This window comes from Oratosquilla oratoria, chromosome 24 (assembly GCF_046742065.1).
Source record: "Oratosquilla oratoria isolate Oo_2021 chromosome 24, ASM4674206v1, whole genome shotgun sequence".
Classification (NCBI taxonomy): Eukaryota; Metazoa; Arthropoda; class Malacostraca; order Stomatopoda; family Squillidae; genus Oratosquilla; species Oratosquilla oratoria.
Window position 1 is genome coordinate 5,811,112 of NC_134800.1, and position 15,000 is coordinate 5,826,111.

General features: G+C 41.3%; 1 protein-coding gene across 1 annotated transcript in view; it reads right to left on the minus strand.

Moving 5' to 3' along the window:
- The window catches only part of LOC143038266 (putative neural-cadherin 2), a 535,431-nt gene that overhangs the window by 142,055 nt on the left and 378,376 nt on the right, over nt 1–15,000 (minus strand). The window contains exon 15 of the mRNA XM_076207285.1: nt 7,821–8,026. Coding sequence (XP_076063400.1) covers nt 7,821–8,026 — 206 coding nt within the window. The remainder of the gene's footprint in view (nt 1–7,820; nt 8,027–15,000) is intronic.

A 15,000-nucleotide genomic window follows, 5' to 3' on the forward strand; every position in this document is an offset into this window, starting at 1 on the left:
CTCCTCCTCCTCCCCCTCCTACTCCTCTTTTTCCTTCTTCTCCTCCACCACCTCTTCTTCCCTCTCGTCCACCTCCCCCTCTACCCTCTCCTCCTTTCCCTCCTCCATTTCCTCCTCTTCTCCTCCTGCTCATCCTCTTTCTCTTCCTTTGCCTTCTGTTCATTCTCCACCTCCTCCTCTTCCTCCTCCTCCTCCTCTTCCTTCTCCTCCTCCACCTTCTTTTTCTCCTCCTGTAACTCCTCCTACTCCTCCTCCCCCTCCTCCTCTTCTTCCTGCCCTTTCACTTCCGCCTCATTTATCTCCTCCCCCTCCTCCTCCTCCTCCTCCTGCTCCTCTTCCTTTGCCTTCTGTTCAATCTACACCTCCTCCTCCTCCTCCTCTTCCTCTTCCGGCTTCACCTCCTCGTCCTTCTCCTCACAAGAGCCATAAGGATACACCACCACGCTATAAAATTAATCAATTGACTCACAAATACACACACACACACGCACACACACACACACACACACACACACACACACACACACACACACACACACACACACACACACACACACACACACACACACACACACACACACACACACACACACACACACACACACACACACAACCAGACTAACCACACCTAATTTGCAAATTAAAATTATAGATAATTTGTCCCAAAACTCGCCCTCCCACTGTCCTCCACAAACAATGCCTCATTACCTCCAGATCCATGCCTCAGTGACTTGAAAAAAACCTTATGTAACACCCATTCCTAAGGTTCGAGTCCCGCAATCACTGAGCGCCCTCAGACCAATAGCCGTTACACCCATCCGTAGCCTTATCTGTGAGGATTTTGTTTTTGACTCAGCATATGACAAGATTAAAAAAAAAAAAAAAAAAAATTAAAAAATAAATAAATAAATAATTAAATAAATAAATCATACATATATCAAGCTTTTTCCCCCTTCCAAGGAGGTAGCCAAAAAGGGAAAGGCATAATAAAACACTCCCACCCATTTCATCCTAAATACACTCCACACCCCTCCCACCCCAGAAGCAGTGTCGCAATGATAATAATAATAAAATAAAATAGATCAATAATAAATAGAATAAATAAGTAAATAAATAAAACAAAATATAATAAAATAAAAATAAATAAACAAAATAAAATATAAAAAATCAAAATAAATAAATAAATAAATGAATAAATAAAAGCTCCATAGATACACAACGCTTTGGTGAGATGAAGCCCTGTTCCATTACCTTACCACTGCCATGGGAATTTCCTTGCCTTCTTGGCTCTCACTTTTATTGACTTTGAAAAAGCGTTTGATCACGTTGGCCACAATCTTGTCCTTCCCAAGGCCAAGGGACAAGTGCTTCATCCACTTCCCACTGCCTTGGGAATTTCCTTGATTTCTTACACGGCCACCTAGACAAGGGCAACACCTCTTGGCTATGACTTTTATTGACTTTGAAAAATTTGGAGGAAATCTACTCACCCACCCTCGTCACCGACACTTACCCCCACCCAACGCCACTCCCCCACCACGCCACTGCACTAGGCGCATCAACAAAGTCGTGCCCATCAGAGCACCGAGGAATGTCTGCTACAAGAACAGCGTCATTCCTTCCATAGTACACATCATTGACTTAACTTAATCTAGTCCTAGAATTAGCTCAAATTGTACATTGTGTATCACTAATTATCATCATATTGTGTATCAGAAGACATCAAATGAAGAGACAGCATAGTGGGAAACACTGCAATTAAAAACAAAAAACAAAAAACGGAAAGCTCAGATTGTGCATTTTGTGCCACTGTTAAACCATTAACCATATTAACATTATCATCATAATTACTACCATATTGTGTATCAGAAGACAACAAATAAAGAGACACCGTAGTGGAAAACGCTGCAATGAAAAGAAAACGGGGAGCAAGATGCTGCATAACAAGGGAAGATAACACAAGTCTTGTGACTCCAAGAGACGATAAAGGATTAAAGATTGCACTGAGGTAAAATTTTGATGATGAATGGAAGAAGCAAATTAGAAATTACCAGAAAAGCGTGAGGAAATTTCAAAACAGGCAATATATCAAACGAGCATTTGGACACAGACATTGCTGGTCCACTGTGGCATGCATGCATGCATATATATATATGTATATATATATATATACATATATATTTATATATATATACATATATTTATATATACATATATATGTATATATATCTATATATATACAGATGTATATATATATATATATATATACATATATATATACATATATATATATATATATATATATATATATATGTATATATGTATGTATATATATGTATGTATATATATATATATATATATATATATATATATATATAAATATATACATATACATACTTTTACCAAATATAAGTTCTTTACTTCATATTTGTAATCGGCGTTTCTCTCAACCAAATTCAATCATTTGATAAAACACACACACGTACACACACACACACACACACACACACACACACACACACACACACACACTGTCTATGGGTTATTTAAGGTTGGAATGGGGGTCTCTCTCATCACGTGATTCTGTACGTGTGTCAATATTGTACTCGTGTGTGTGTGTGTGTGTGTGTGTGTGTGTGTGTGTGTGTGTGTGTGTGTGTGTGTGTGTGTGTGTGTGTGTGTGCATGTGTGTGTGTGTGTGTGTGTATGTATGTATGTGTGTGTGTGTGTGTGTGTGTGTGTGTGTGTGTGTGTGTGTGTGTGTGTGTGTGTGTGTGTGTGTGCATGTGTGTGTGTGTGTATGTATGTATGTATGTATGTGTGTGTGTGTGTGTGTGTGTGTGTGTGTGTGTGTGTGTGTGTGTGTGTGTGTGTGTGTATGTGTGCGTGTGTCTGTGTGCGAGTCTATACGTGTGTAAATATTGTGTATGTGTGTTCTTATATATTCAAGACAATAGAAATCAAACCAATATCCATGTGTGTGTGTGTGTGTGTGTGTGTGTGTGTGTGTGTGTGTGTGTGTGTGTGTGTGTGTGCATGTGTATGCGTGGTCGCGTACGCGCTCCCTTAACATAACTCAAGAATTCCCAAAAAAACATAGACACTTCCCCTCCATCATGACCGTTCCAATTCCGTTCTTACAACCACCCCCGTTCTTACAATCGATCACGGAATTCCGTTCTTACGGTCACCGCCGTTCTCACAATCGATCACGAACTTGCGATGTTCATTCTCCCCATTTTCGTTATGCATCATGACTTTTCTCTCCCCCTTTGGGGCCCGGACGCTCGAATTCATCATGATAAACAGACACAGAGATCACATTACATCACGGCCACTTCGTTCCTGACATTAAATTTTCAAAGACATTCTGATGTATAGGTAGTTAGGCCGGGACTAGACCTTTGATTTATGATACCGAGCTGAAATGGTGTCATTTCCCCCGTTTTCTTGGTTTTCTTGTTTTTTTCTTTAAGAAAATGGGTATTATGGCCTATAATTTAGTTTAGAATAATAGGAATAAACTTAGATTAAACTGTGTCTAAATGTAGTTGTCTATGTAAGGAACAAATTAATTTACTCTCTTTTACATTCAAATACAAACTTAACGAGAGGCCACATTTCTTGGAAAAATATAAATAAATAGATAAAAAAGAATAAATAAATAAATAGACAGAAAAAATTAATAAACATAAATTGATAGATGAAATAGATAGAATAAGATGAAATAGAGTAAATAATAAGGTAAAATACACTTGTGTCCTCTACCCATTCACACGAAGCCTAAAGATAAAGAATAAATCAAAATAAAATAAGATAATATATATAAAAAAAAATAAAAATAAACAACGTTTAGAATAAAACAACAGAAAAAAATTACGTCAGAGAAGGCCGTCCCTCCCACAAGTCTCCTCCACCAATCAGACACTTCCACGTGGCCTTGGTGGGCGGGGCCTAGCAGCACATTCGAAGTGGACGCATGGTAGGTATTACTCATGCAGATTTGTGTTTCAGCATTTCTTTACTTTTCCTCCCCCGTGCCCGAGACAAATGTTTCCGCCCTCATTTCCACTCCTTCCTTCCATTCGTTTCCCGAAACAGAACCTACCCTCTGTAACCAAAGCCCGTTTGTGCAACTAGATCGCCTAAGCCCCTCCCACTTTTCATCAAAGCAAGCTAAAGCCTTCCTTACTTCTTGGGTCTTTTTCTTTCGTCCTTGCACCCGTCATTCGATTTAATTAATTTCCTTGGGATCTCCCCACGTGGTAGGGGGAGGGTGCCATACGCCTAGATATCACTTAGTCCGACACTCACCAACCGCCACTTTTGCGGACGTTTGCTCCCAGGAAATAAACGCAGTTCGGGAATTGGCCCGGGTCATAAAACACTACCAATTCCCGAAGTGGATTTATGTCCTGGGACCCCAGACGTGCGCACAAATGGCAGTTGCCGAGTATTGGGTCAGGAGATCTAGGTGTAACTGGCCTAAACAAAACTCTTACAAACCACGCAGACATTTCCTTTGTACTTAAACAGTGACATTGCCTTCGAATAGCAAAGGACGGGAGAGGGAGGAGCCTATATAGTTCAATAACACGAGTTATTTGTTGACAATCTTTAGTTGCACTGTAGCACTGTAGTCCTGAAGTACTCTGTAACACTGAAGTACTCTGCAGTACTGTAGCGCTGTAGCACTGTAGTACTGAAGTGCTTTGCAGCACTGTTGTAGTACTGAAGGATTATGTAGCACTGTAGTGCTGTGTCCATTGAGGGACTGTAGCATTGAAGTAGTCTGTAGCACTGTAGTGCTGTATCACTGAAGGACTCTAGCATTATAGCACTGAGGTACTATGTAGCACTGAATCGCTGTGGCACTCTAGCAATGTAGAGCTGTAGCACTGAGGTACTCTGTAGCACTGCAGCACAGTAGTGCTGTAGCACTGGTGTACTCTGTGGCACTGTAGCACAGTAGCACTGTAGTAGTCTAGCACCGAGGTACTCTGTAGCACTGCAGCACAGTAGTGCTGTAGCACTGATGTACTCTGTGGGACTGTAGCACAGTAGCACTGAAGTGGTAGCACTGATGTACTCTGTGGCACTGTAGCACAGTAGCACTGTAGTGATCTAGTACTGAAGTACTCTGTGGCACTGTAGCACAGTAGCACTGAGGTATTCTGTAGCACTGTAGCACAGTAGTGCTGTCGCACTGAGGTACTCTGTAGCACTGTAACACAGTAGCACTGATGTACTCTGTGGCACTGTAGCACAGTAGCACTGCAGTGCTGTAGCACTGAGATACTCTGTAGCACTGTAGTACAGTAGCACTGTAGTGCTCTAGCACTGATGTACTTTGTAGCACTGTAGCACTACCATTGAAGCACTTGTGAGGAATCAGTCAGAAGGGCTTCGCATTTTCGCCGTGACTGGAGAAATCTCCAGCGATCAAGAAACGAATGTTATCGAAGGCGCTGAAGGAAGACGGCTTCAGGGACATAAGACGGCTTCAGCGCCATAAGTATGAGGCTTCAGTGTCAAGAGAAGAAGGTTCAAGTCCCACGAGAATCAGACTTCAGTGCCAACGTGTTAATAGCATAGGCGAGATGTTTCTAACTCGATCGCTTATTTCAGGTCCCCGTCTGAAGTCAGCAAGAAATTAACACAAAATTAACTTTGTCTTTTAAGGGGACTTGTACGCTGAAGTTTATGTAGAGTAAATAAAAAAAAAGTGTTAATACGTAAAAAATCAGGAGCTAATCTTCATATTATTTCTATTAGTACCATTCGTCTCATACTGACCTAACCTTCCCTATTATCGTATCTGTCGTTTTCTAACACTTCAGTGAACAATCTCGCTGTAACACTTCCTGGAGTAATCAACATTTCTGAAACAGAGATTTATATGATGGTCTTCCAGTTCTCATATTCTCTTCCTCTTCACTTCCGTGCCCTCGAGCACTCCTTCTCGTAACGCTATCAGACACTCAGCCTTTTCCGAAATTGTTTTGTTTTCTTCGTGTTTACTTAAGTCTTAGTTTGTGCTCTTGGTCAATTTAGCGTTCCAGCCGAGAGGGTCGACATGACTTCAATATCCGTCTTTCAGAATTTAATCTTCCTTTGTATATTGGAAAAAGAAAGAAAAAAGAAAAGAGGTGATGTATATTGTTTGTTTGTGTGTGTGTTTATGTGCACACGCACGTATACATACAGTTGCAAATATATACACACACACGCTACAGCATTGATGAGCTTTCTTCCGGGACGGTGGTAGCTGTCGATCATGAGTCCAACACGTGATCCAAGAATGTGGTATATCCCCCCTTCTCTCTCTCTCTCTCTGTCACATATACACAAATGCACACACACACACACAAACGCACACACACACACACACACACACACACACACACACACACACACACACACACACACACACACACACACACACACACACACACACACACACACACACACACACACACACACACACACTCGGTGGCGCGGTTGGTAGAGTCTCAGACTGTCAGTACGGAGGTATCGGGGGTACCTGGTTCGAATCCTGCCCAGGGCTGTAATTATTTCAGTATCACTGTGCTTCGAGTCGTTACTCCAACTCTCGTGGGCGGGGAGTTGGGGGTGTGTGTGCGTGTAAGGTCATTACATTACCCATATTTCGTACATATGAGCTCTGAGCTCTCTTCCGGGAGGGAAATAGCTGTCGATCACGAGTCCAATGCGTGATCCAAAGACCAAGGTGAATCACACACACACAAACACACAAGACGGGACACCACAAGCATAGCTCCCCTTCCCGTAAAATACAACTAGGTAAATACACACACACACACACGCACACACACACACACACACACACACACACACACACACGCACACACAAACAAAGGTTATATCTTTATCCATGCTTCAGGCAATATGTGAACTCTGAGCTCTCATCCGTCAGGATAATAGCATCAATTACGATTCCAGCACGTGATCCAAAACTCGATTAAATCATATTGAGTGATCTGGAACTACCAATAGGAAGGAAGAGAGTGAATTGACGTGATAGCTCGTATTCAGTGTGTTGAAAGTAATACAACAGGACAAACAAGATTCCTTACGAGACAAAAAAAAAAAAAAAAGAAAAGAAAAAAAATTAAATAAACAAAAAATAAAATAGAATATGATAAAATTGAAAAATAAAAATGAGTGTTTGAAGATAATTGAAATTCTTTTTTTATACACAAACTTGAGTTTGAGTTTTTTTTTTTAACCTGATCCAGCTTAAACGTCGATCGTACAGATAACCCGGAAGTTGATTCGATTTCCGTTCCTCCAGATAACCTAACCGAACTCCAGACACAAAGACCTAAACCTTTTAACAGAGTATAGCCTTTACAGATTTTATTCTGGCTAAAAGCCTGATGATTTTTATTCAGATGAAGGTACAGTCACTAACAAAAGTTTTGACCCTTCCAGAGAGTTTAATGACACAAAATTAAAATTCTTTATCTGATTTTATTTTTCAATCTATTCAAGAGATTGATACATCTAAAAGCTAAATACTGCAAGGGGAAATATATATATCACAAACTCGAAGAATATTAATAACAATATTGACGTTGTGATAACTGTAGCGTGGGTCACGTGGGTCAGAACTTTTGTTCCCGACTGTACATCAGCGTAATGAAAGAGACCACACTCTCTCCGTTTTCTATGTTGACATCATTCACCAAGACTGCCGCCAGTACATTTTATTCATCTCAAGGTAGAGCGTTATTGCATAAACAAAGACAATACAACAACTCCATGAAGATACTCACTGTCCCGTAGGCGTGGCTGGTTTCATGGAAAGCTGACCAGTTGAAGAATTGAGTTGAAAGAATTGTGGGTTCACAACTTCTGAACGCCAAGTATAACTCTTGTAAGGAGCGTCCCAGTCGTCTGGGTCGGCCACGTAGACGCCTCCTAAGGGAGCAGCCACGTCCTCCTCAGTGGAGGAGGAGCCTTCAAGGTAATGCTGAAGTTCCTGAGGGAGTCGAAAGAGGGAGAAAAGTGAGTTACCTTTTCCCAAAAGATATGACATTCCTATATTTTCAAGCTAAAAAATAAATGAATAAATAAATAGATAAATGAATAAGTAATTAAAACAAAAATAAAATAAAATAAAATAGATAGATAGGATAGATAAATAAATAAAATAAGTAGATAACTAAAATAAATAAATGAAATAAACAAAACAAAACAAAGGAATAAACATGAAAATAAGTAAAGTAGATAAATAAATAAACAAATACATAAATAAATAATGCAATAAAATAAATACATAAATAAATAAAAATGAAATGAGATTAAATAAAAAGAGGAGGATAATGATTAAGAAGAATATGTTACCATTTCCAACATTATCAAATTCTAGTTACAATAAATCTTTTCCAAATCACCCTTTCCTACCAGACATGATGTTCTCATATTGTTAAGTTTTAGTAAAAACGAATATTTTCTAAGTTGAAAAAAAAAAATACAAATTAGGATGACATGTGGTAATGGAAATGAAGCTGCCTAGTGTAGGCCTTATGGTCTCTTGCAGTCTCCTTCATTCTTATCTTATGTTCTTATGTGATTAAGGATTGGCATCTTCAGTATTGGGCAGCACGTAAAATACTTTTTCCGATATGCGCCAAGCGATTTCATTCAACGCCATCTTTGGAAGTCAAGGAATTTTGCCAAGGTGGCGTCCTTTGTATATCTTTGTCATAAATACGATTAACAATGCTTAATTCGAAATCTTGGAGTTCCTCAAAAGTTCCCGGCAGTTTCAGAGAGGATACTCTCTCTTTCTCTCTCTCTCTCTTTCTCCCTATTTCTCTCTCTCACTGTCCCTCTCTACCACACTGTCCCTCCTCTTTCCCTTACCTTCCCCTGTCTCTCTCTGCCACTGTCCTCTTTCTCTCTCTCTCTCTCTCACTCTCCCTCTCGCTCTCTCTCTCTCTCGCTCTCTCTCTCTCTCTCCCTCTCTCTTTGCCTTACTCTTTTGTTCTTCATCTTTTTTTTATGTCACTCCTCTCTCCCTCCCTCTCCATCGCTATTCAGAATTTTATTTTATGTTACGTCTGCCCACTTATATGTCCTTCACATTTTTTCTGCCTGCCTCCCTCAATTTTTCTCTCCAATTCCCTCACTCTCTCTCTCTCTTTCTTTCTATTTCTGTTTGTCTGTCTGTCTAACGGTCGGTCTGTCTATCTCTCTCTCTCACTGTCCTACTGTCCTCCTCCCCACTCTCTCTCTCTCTCTCTCTCTCTCTCTCTCACTCACTCTCTCTCTATCTCTCTCTCACTGTCCCTCTCTCCTTCACTGTCCCACTGTCCCCCTCTTTCTGTCCCTGTCCCCCTTCTCTCTCTCTCTCTCTTACTGTCCCTCTCTCTCACACTGTCCCCCCAAGCTCTCTGCCTCACTCATCTCTGTCTCTCTCTCCTTCTCTCTCTCTCTGTCACTGTCTCTCTCTCTCTCTCATTGTCCCTCTCTCCCACACTGTTACCCCCTAGCTCCTAGCCTCTCTATCTATCTATACATATATATGTATGTATATCTTTCTCTCTCTCTCGCTCTCTCTCTCTCTCTCTCTCTCTTTTCTTTATCTTTTCCAATCTTCCTCTTTCCAGCAATATATCTAAAAGCTTATGATCTCCCCTTTTCCCCTCTGATTACTCCAACCTGGCTCCCTCGGCTCAGAGCTGGTGTGAGACTCTCCCCTTACTCTGCACTTGATAACAACTTTCTCTTGAACGTGACGTCTAAGTGACGTTTTTCATAAACGACAGAGAAGACCTTTTCTTAAAGACAAAAAAAAAAAAAATTATGCTGGTGTATGACGCACGTAGACAGTCTGCGCAGTAAGATACGGAAATTGGTCTTTCTTGCGCATCTGCGTCACCCGGAGGGGTGATATCGGTGACGTCACGTCGTCGTGTTAGTAATTTCGTGTCGAGTTTTGTTACTTGTTATAATTAATTTATTAATTTATCTATCTACTTATTCATTTATTTGTGTACTTATTTATTGCTAACTGCTTCACTGTCTTTCAAAACATGTGACTTTACTTAACCTAATATATCCTAACCTCACCTAACCTTTCCTAATCTAATATGACCTAACCTAACCAACCCTAACCTATTTCAAATTAACCTAACCTGACCTGAACAGACCTAATCTGATTTAACCTGACCTAATCTGACCCAATCAGACCGAATCACACGTAACCTGACCTAACATGATTTTACCTAACCTGACCCTACCTGACCTGACGTGCTTTGACCTAATTGACTTAACATGGCCTAATTTGACTTAACCTAACCTAATCACACCTTATCAAACTTAATCGCTAAGTCCAATTGCTGTCTGTGGTAGAGGGATTTTGGAAATGAAATGGAGCAAAAAAAAAAAAAAAAAGTTGAAACTGTGAGAATAGCTGAGGCCATTATCACAAGAGGGACGAGACTGTGAACATAACTCTCTCTCTCTCTCTCTTTCTCTCACTGTCCCTCTTTCCCTTACTGTCTCACTGTCCCCTCTCTCTTCCTGTCACTGTACCCCCTATCTCTCCCTCACTATTAAACTGTCTCCCTTTACTTTCTTTCACTGTCACTTTCTCTCTCTCTCTCTCTTTCACTGTCCCTCTCTACCTCACACTGTCCCTCCCCTATCTCTCTCTGTCATTGCCCTTCTCCATCTTTCTCTTCCTCTCTCTCTCTCTCTCTCTCTCACACACTGCCATCTCTCCCACACTATCAACCACTTTCTCTTTCTCGTACTGATCCCCGCCACTCTCTCTCTCTTTCTCTCTCACTCTTTCTCTCTCTCTCTCACACTGCCACCTCTCCCACACTATCAACCCCTTTCTCTCTTTCGAACTGATCCCCGCCTCTCTCTCTCTCTCTCTAACACTGCACTCTCTCCCACATTATCACCCCCTTTCTCTCTCCCCGTCCCCCACTCTCTTTTATTTCAATAATTGTGGGAAGCGTAGAGGCAACCCCTCCCCGAGGGGGAAGGGGAAATGAGTTTCATGACAAGAAAAATAAATTTACTGTGGAAATAGCGAACGGTACTACTTTCCCCCAAGGGGGACGGGAAGTGGGGGGGAAGGAGGTTAAAAAGAAAAAAGAAAAAAAGAAAAGAAAAGAGAGAGAGAGAGAGAGAGAGAGAGAGAGAGAGAGAGAGAGAGAGAGAGAGAGAGAGAGAGAGAGAGAGAGAGAGAGAGAGATAGAGAGGGGAGGAAGGAGGTTTCTAAAAAAAAAGAGAAAAAAGGGAGAGGAAGGAGGTTCCTAAAAAAAAAAAAAAAAAAAAAAAAAAAAAATTCTTTCCCTCTTCGTGTCTGAGCCCATATTGACTTCTTCGCTTTGCCGCCTCCGTTGACTTGCAATTCATTTCTTATTTGTTGTTCCCTTGTAAGCAATAAAAGAACAATTGCGAGATACGCTTCCGAAGTCCATGTCGATTGTACGGCAATTCACTTAAAAAAAAAAAAACAAAAAAAAAAAACACGTTCATATACTCTTCTTGAACGTTCGTTCCAAATAAACGTTTTTTCCATATAAACACATATTTGATAATTGTTTTGAAGGATACTTATAAATAATACATCACATTTAAAGTATATATACTACAAGTACTGTAGGAAATGTGATTTTTATAATGTTTGTATCTTATGAATATATTTTATATATTACATATACATTATATACGCCATATAATATATATTACATAGACATTATATATGCCATATATATATATGTAATATATATTATATCATATGATTCTGATAAATACGAAAAAATTACATTTTCAATATACAATAAGAAGAGGGTCCAAGAAATAACTACGATTAATACATCAGTCCCTCATATTAAGACAATACTTCTGAGGAATATCTACGATTAATATTATTACATTTGTACAAAAAAAAAACTCAAACAAAACATTGATGAATAGATTCAAGGGCTGCGTATGAAAAAAAGACATTTCTATATTTGGTATATATAAAAAAATATATATAGATAACGTTATATCTGGACAGCCGTCCTGATAAACGTTCTCGAAATATAGATTTATAGTTTCAGATATCAAGAAAACAGGTCTAGGGAAATATATTAGAAAAAAATATACATAAATTTTACATGCTATGAAAACTAATTCACAACTCCATCTCGGCGTTAATTGGTTCATATAAATATAAAATCTTCGCCTTCAGCAGAAGAAGAATATACAAAAGAAAAGAAAAGGAGAAAAGAAATTGGAAAAAAAAGAAGAAGAACGAGAAAAAAAAAAGTTGCAAAAATGTTTTATGATTTAATTCATTATTTTTCAATTAACGCATTTATTCCAATTACGCATGGGTTTATCTATTTATTTGTTCATTTTTTTTTGGTCGTTTCGTTTATCATATCACGTCTTTATTCACTTCATTGTTCTTTGCCCCCCCCTCCTCCCAGCGTGTTCTCCCATTAGGATATATTGGAGGAGGAGGAGAAAAAAGAAGAGGAGGAGGAGGAGGAAGAAGAGGAGGAGGAGGAGGCACTGATGATAGAAGAAAGAAGAGGGAGGAGGAAGAGGAAGAGGAGGAGGAGGAGGAAGAAGAGGAGGAGGAGGAGGCATTGATGATAGAAGAAAATGAAAAAGAGAAAGAGGAGGAGAGGGAGGAGATAAAGGAGGAAGAATAGAAAAAAGAAGAGAAGGAAGACGAGGGGGAGGAGGAAGAGAGGAGGAAGAGGGGGAGGAGGAAGAGGGGGAGGAGGAAGAGGAAGAGGAGGAAAAGGAGGAGGAGGAGGAGGAGCAGGAGGAGGAAGAGGAAGAGGAGGAAAAGGAGGAGGAGGAGGAGGAGCAGGAGGAGGAGGAGGAGGCACTCATGATAGAAGAAAATGAAAAAGAGAAAGAGGAGGAGGAGAGGGAGGAGGAGATAAAGGAGGAAGAATAGGGAAAAGAAGAGGAGAAGGAAGAAGAGGGGGAGAAGAAAGCGGGAGAGGGGGAGGAGGAGGAGGTGGAGAAAGAGGATGAGGAAGAGTGGAGGAGGAATAAGAGGAGGAGATAGAGAAGGTGGAACAGGAGGACAGGGAAAGGGATAGAGATGGAAGAGCAGGAGTGGAAGGAAGAAGAAGAGGGAAAGGGGGGAAGATAGAAGAAGAGGAGGAAGAAGAGGTGGAGAAGGAGGAGCAAGAGATGGTGGAGGAAAAAAGGAGGAACAGGAGGAAGAAGTAGGAGAAAGAGAGGGAAAAGGAAGAGGGTAGAACGAGGTGAAATAGAGGAGAAATAGGTGAAGGAGGGGAAGGAGGAGGAGGAGGAGGAGGAGGAGGAGGAGGAGGAGGAGGAGGAGCAGGAGGAGGAGGAGGAGGAGCAAGAGTAAGAAAAAGGAAGAAGAGAAGGAAGAGGAAGAAGAGAGGAGAACGAAGAGAAAGAGAGAAGTAGGAGGACGAACAGGAGGAAGAAAAATGAAAGAGAGAAGGAAGAAGGGAGAATGAGGAGAAAGTGGAGAGAAATAGGAGGAGGAGGAGGTGGAGGAGGAGGAGGAGGAGGAGGTGGAGGAGGAGGAGGAGGAGGAGGAGGAAGAAAAATGAAAAAGAGAAGGAAGAGGAAAAAAGGAGAACGAGGAGGAAGAGGAGGAGGAGGAGGAATAGGAGGAGAAAGAGGTGAAGAAGGGTATGTAGCTTCATTGTATGATGGAGTGTATCATTGTTGGACTCGATGTACGTTGGTCTTTGTTATTTGGTCGTACACCCTGGGGTCTTGTTGAACGGCTTCCTGGTTACCAGAGCCAAAAGTGGTTAAGTATCGTTTCTGGAGGGGCGGGAGGGGTAGGAGGCAGGTAGGAGGCGAGTCTAAGCTTGATATATACTCGTTCATTCCAGTTGGGTCTGGATTGGTGGTATCGCAAAGGTCTGGAAGACTTACGTGAGGTTTGGTGTTGGTGTTGTGTGGTTAGTGTCGGAATTGGTCGGGTTTCAAGTTGTACCTTTACTTCTGAAGCTTCGAGGACTCCCATGGGTATTGTGGATGTGGGGGGAGATGTGCCTCAGTCGTTTGGAAAAGGAATGGTTTGTTGGCTTTTGGGGGCTCCAGAAGCTTGATGGAGTGACGTAGTCGATGTACTCAATTACGTCTATGAGGGTTTCGCCTGGAAAGCTGGAACCTTTCTTTGGGTGGATGGGTTGTAGGTGTTGAGGTAGGTGAGGGAATGGGGTGGGTGGGTTTATGGGTAATAGGTGCTCGGGTGGAGGTTCTACAGGAGGTTTTTGAGCTTCAGATGTGGGACAGATTGCGGGGTTGAACTGGAAGTTTCAGTGATACAATTGAAGGAAAAAAGTGTAGGAGTTAGTATAAGGAATTGATGTATCATGTAGTCAGACTCTTTTGGTGTGGCCGTTAAGGCGAGACCATTGAGCGGATCTCGAATAGGGCTGCTCAGTCGTGCAGGCTTCTGCCGATATGTGTCCCTGCCTAGTTCTGCTACAAGGAGACCATTGAGTACATACCGCTCCCAGAGATCATAGTCTTCTACTCACCTCTCGTCATCACACACCACCGCCGGAGGAATTTTGGGTTGTTGGTTGGAGGAATAAAGTTATCGGTGGTTCGTGGAAGAGGAGACTGATAATGAGTTATTATGTTGTAAATCTGAATCGTTTCTTTGCTCTCGGCATCAACTCACGGTTGGGAATCGAACCCAAGGTCACCTCCTGGAGGTGGTGAAGCAGAAGTTGGATGTACCTCAGTCTGCCTTCGAATTCCTCACTTGAGATCTTGCGTTAGAGAGAGAGAGAGAGAGAGAGAGAGAGAGAGAGAGAGAGAGAGAGAGATAGAGAGAGAGAGAGAGAGAGAGAGAGAGAGAGAGAGAGACAGAGAGATAGATAGATAGATAGAGAGATAGAGAGAGAGAGAGAGAGAAAGAGAGAGAGGACTGCAAGACTTCGAAGCAAGATTCATAGCAGCTAACTCCAAGGAGGAAAAGGA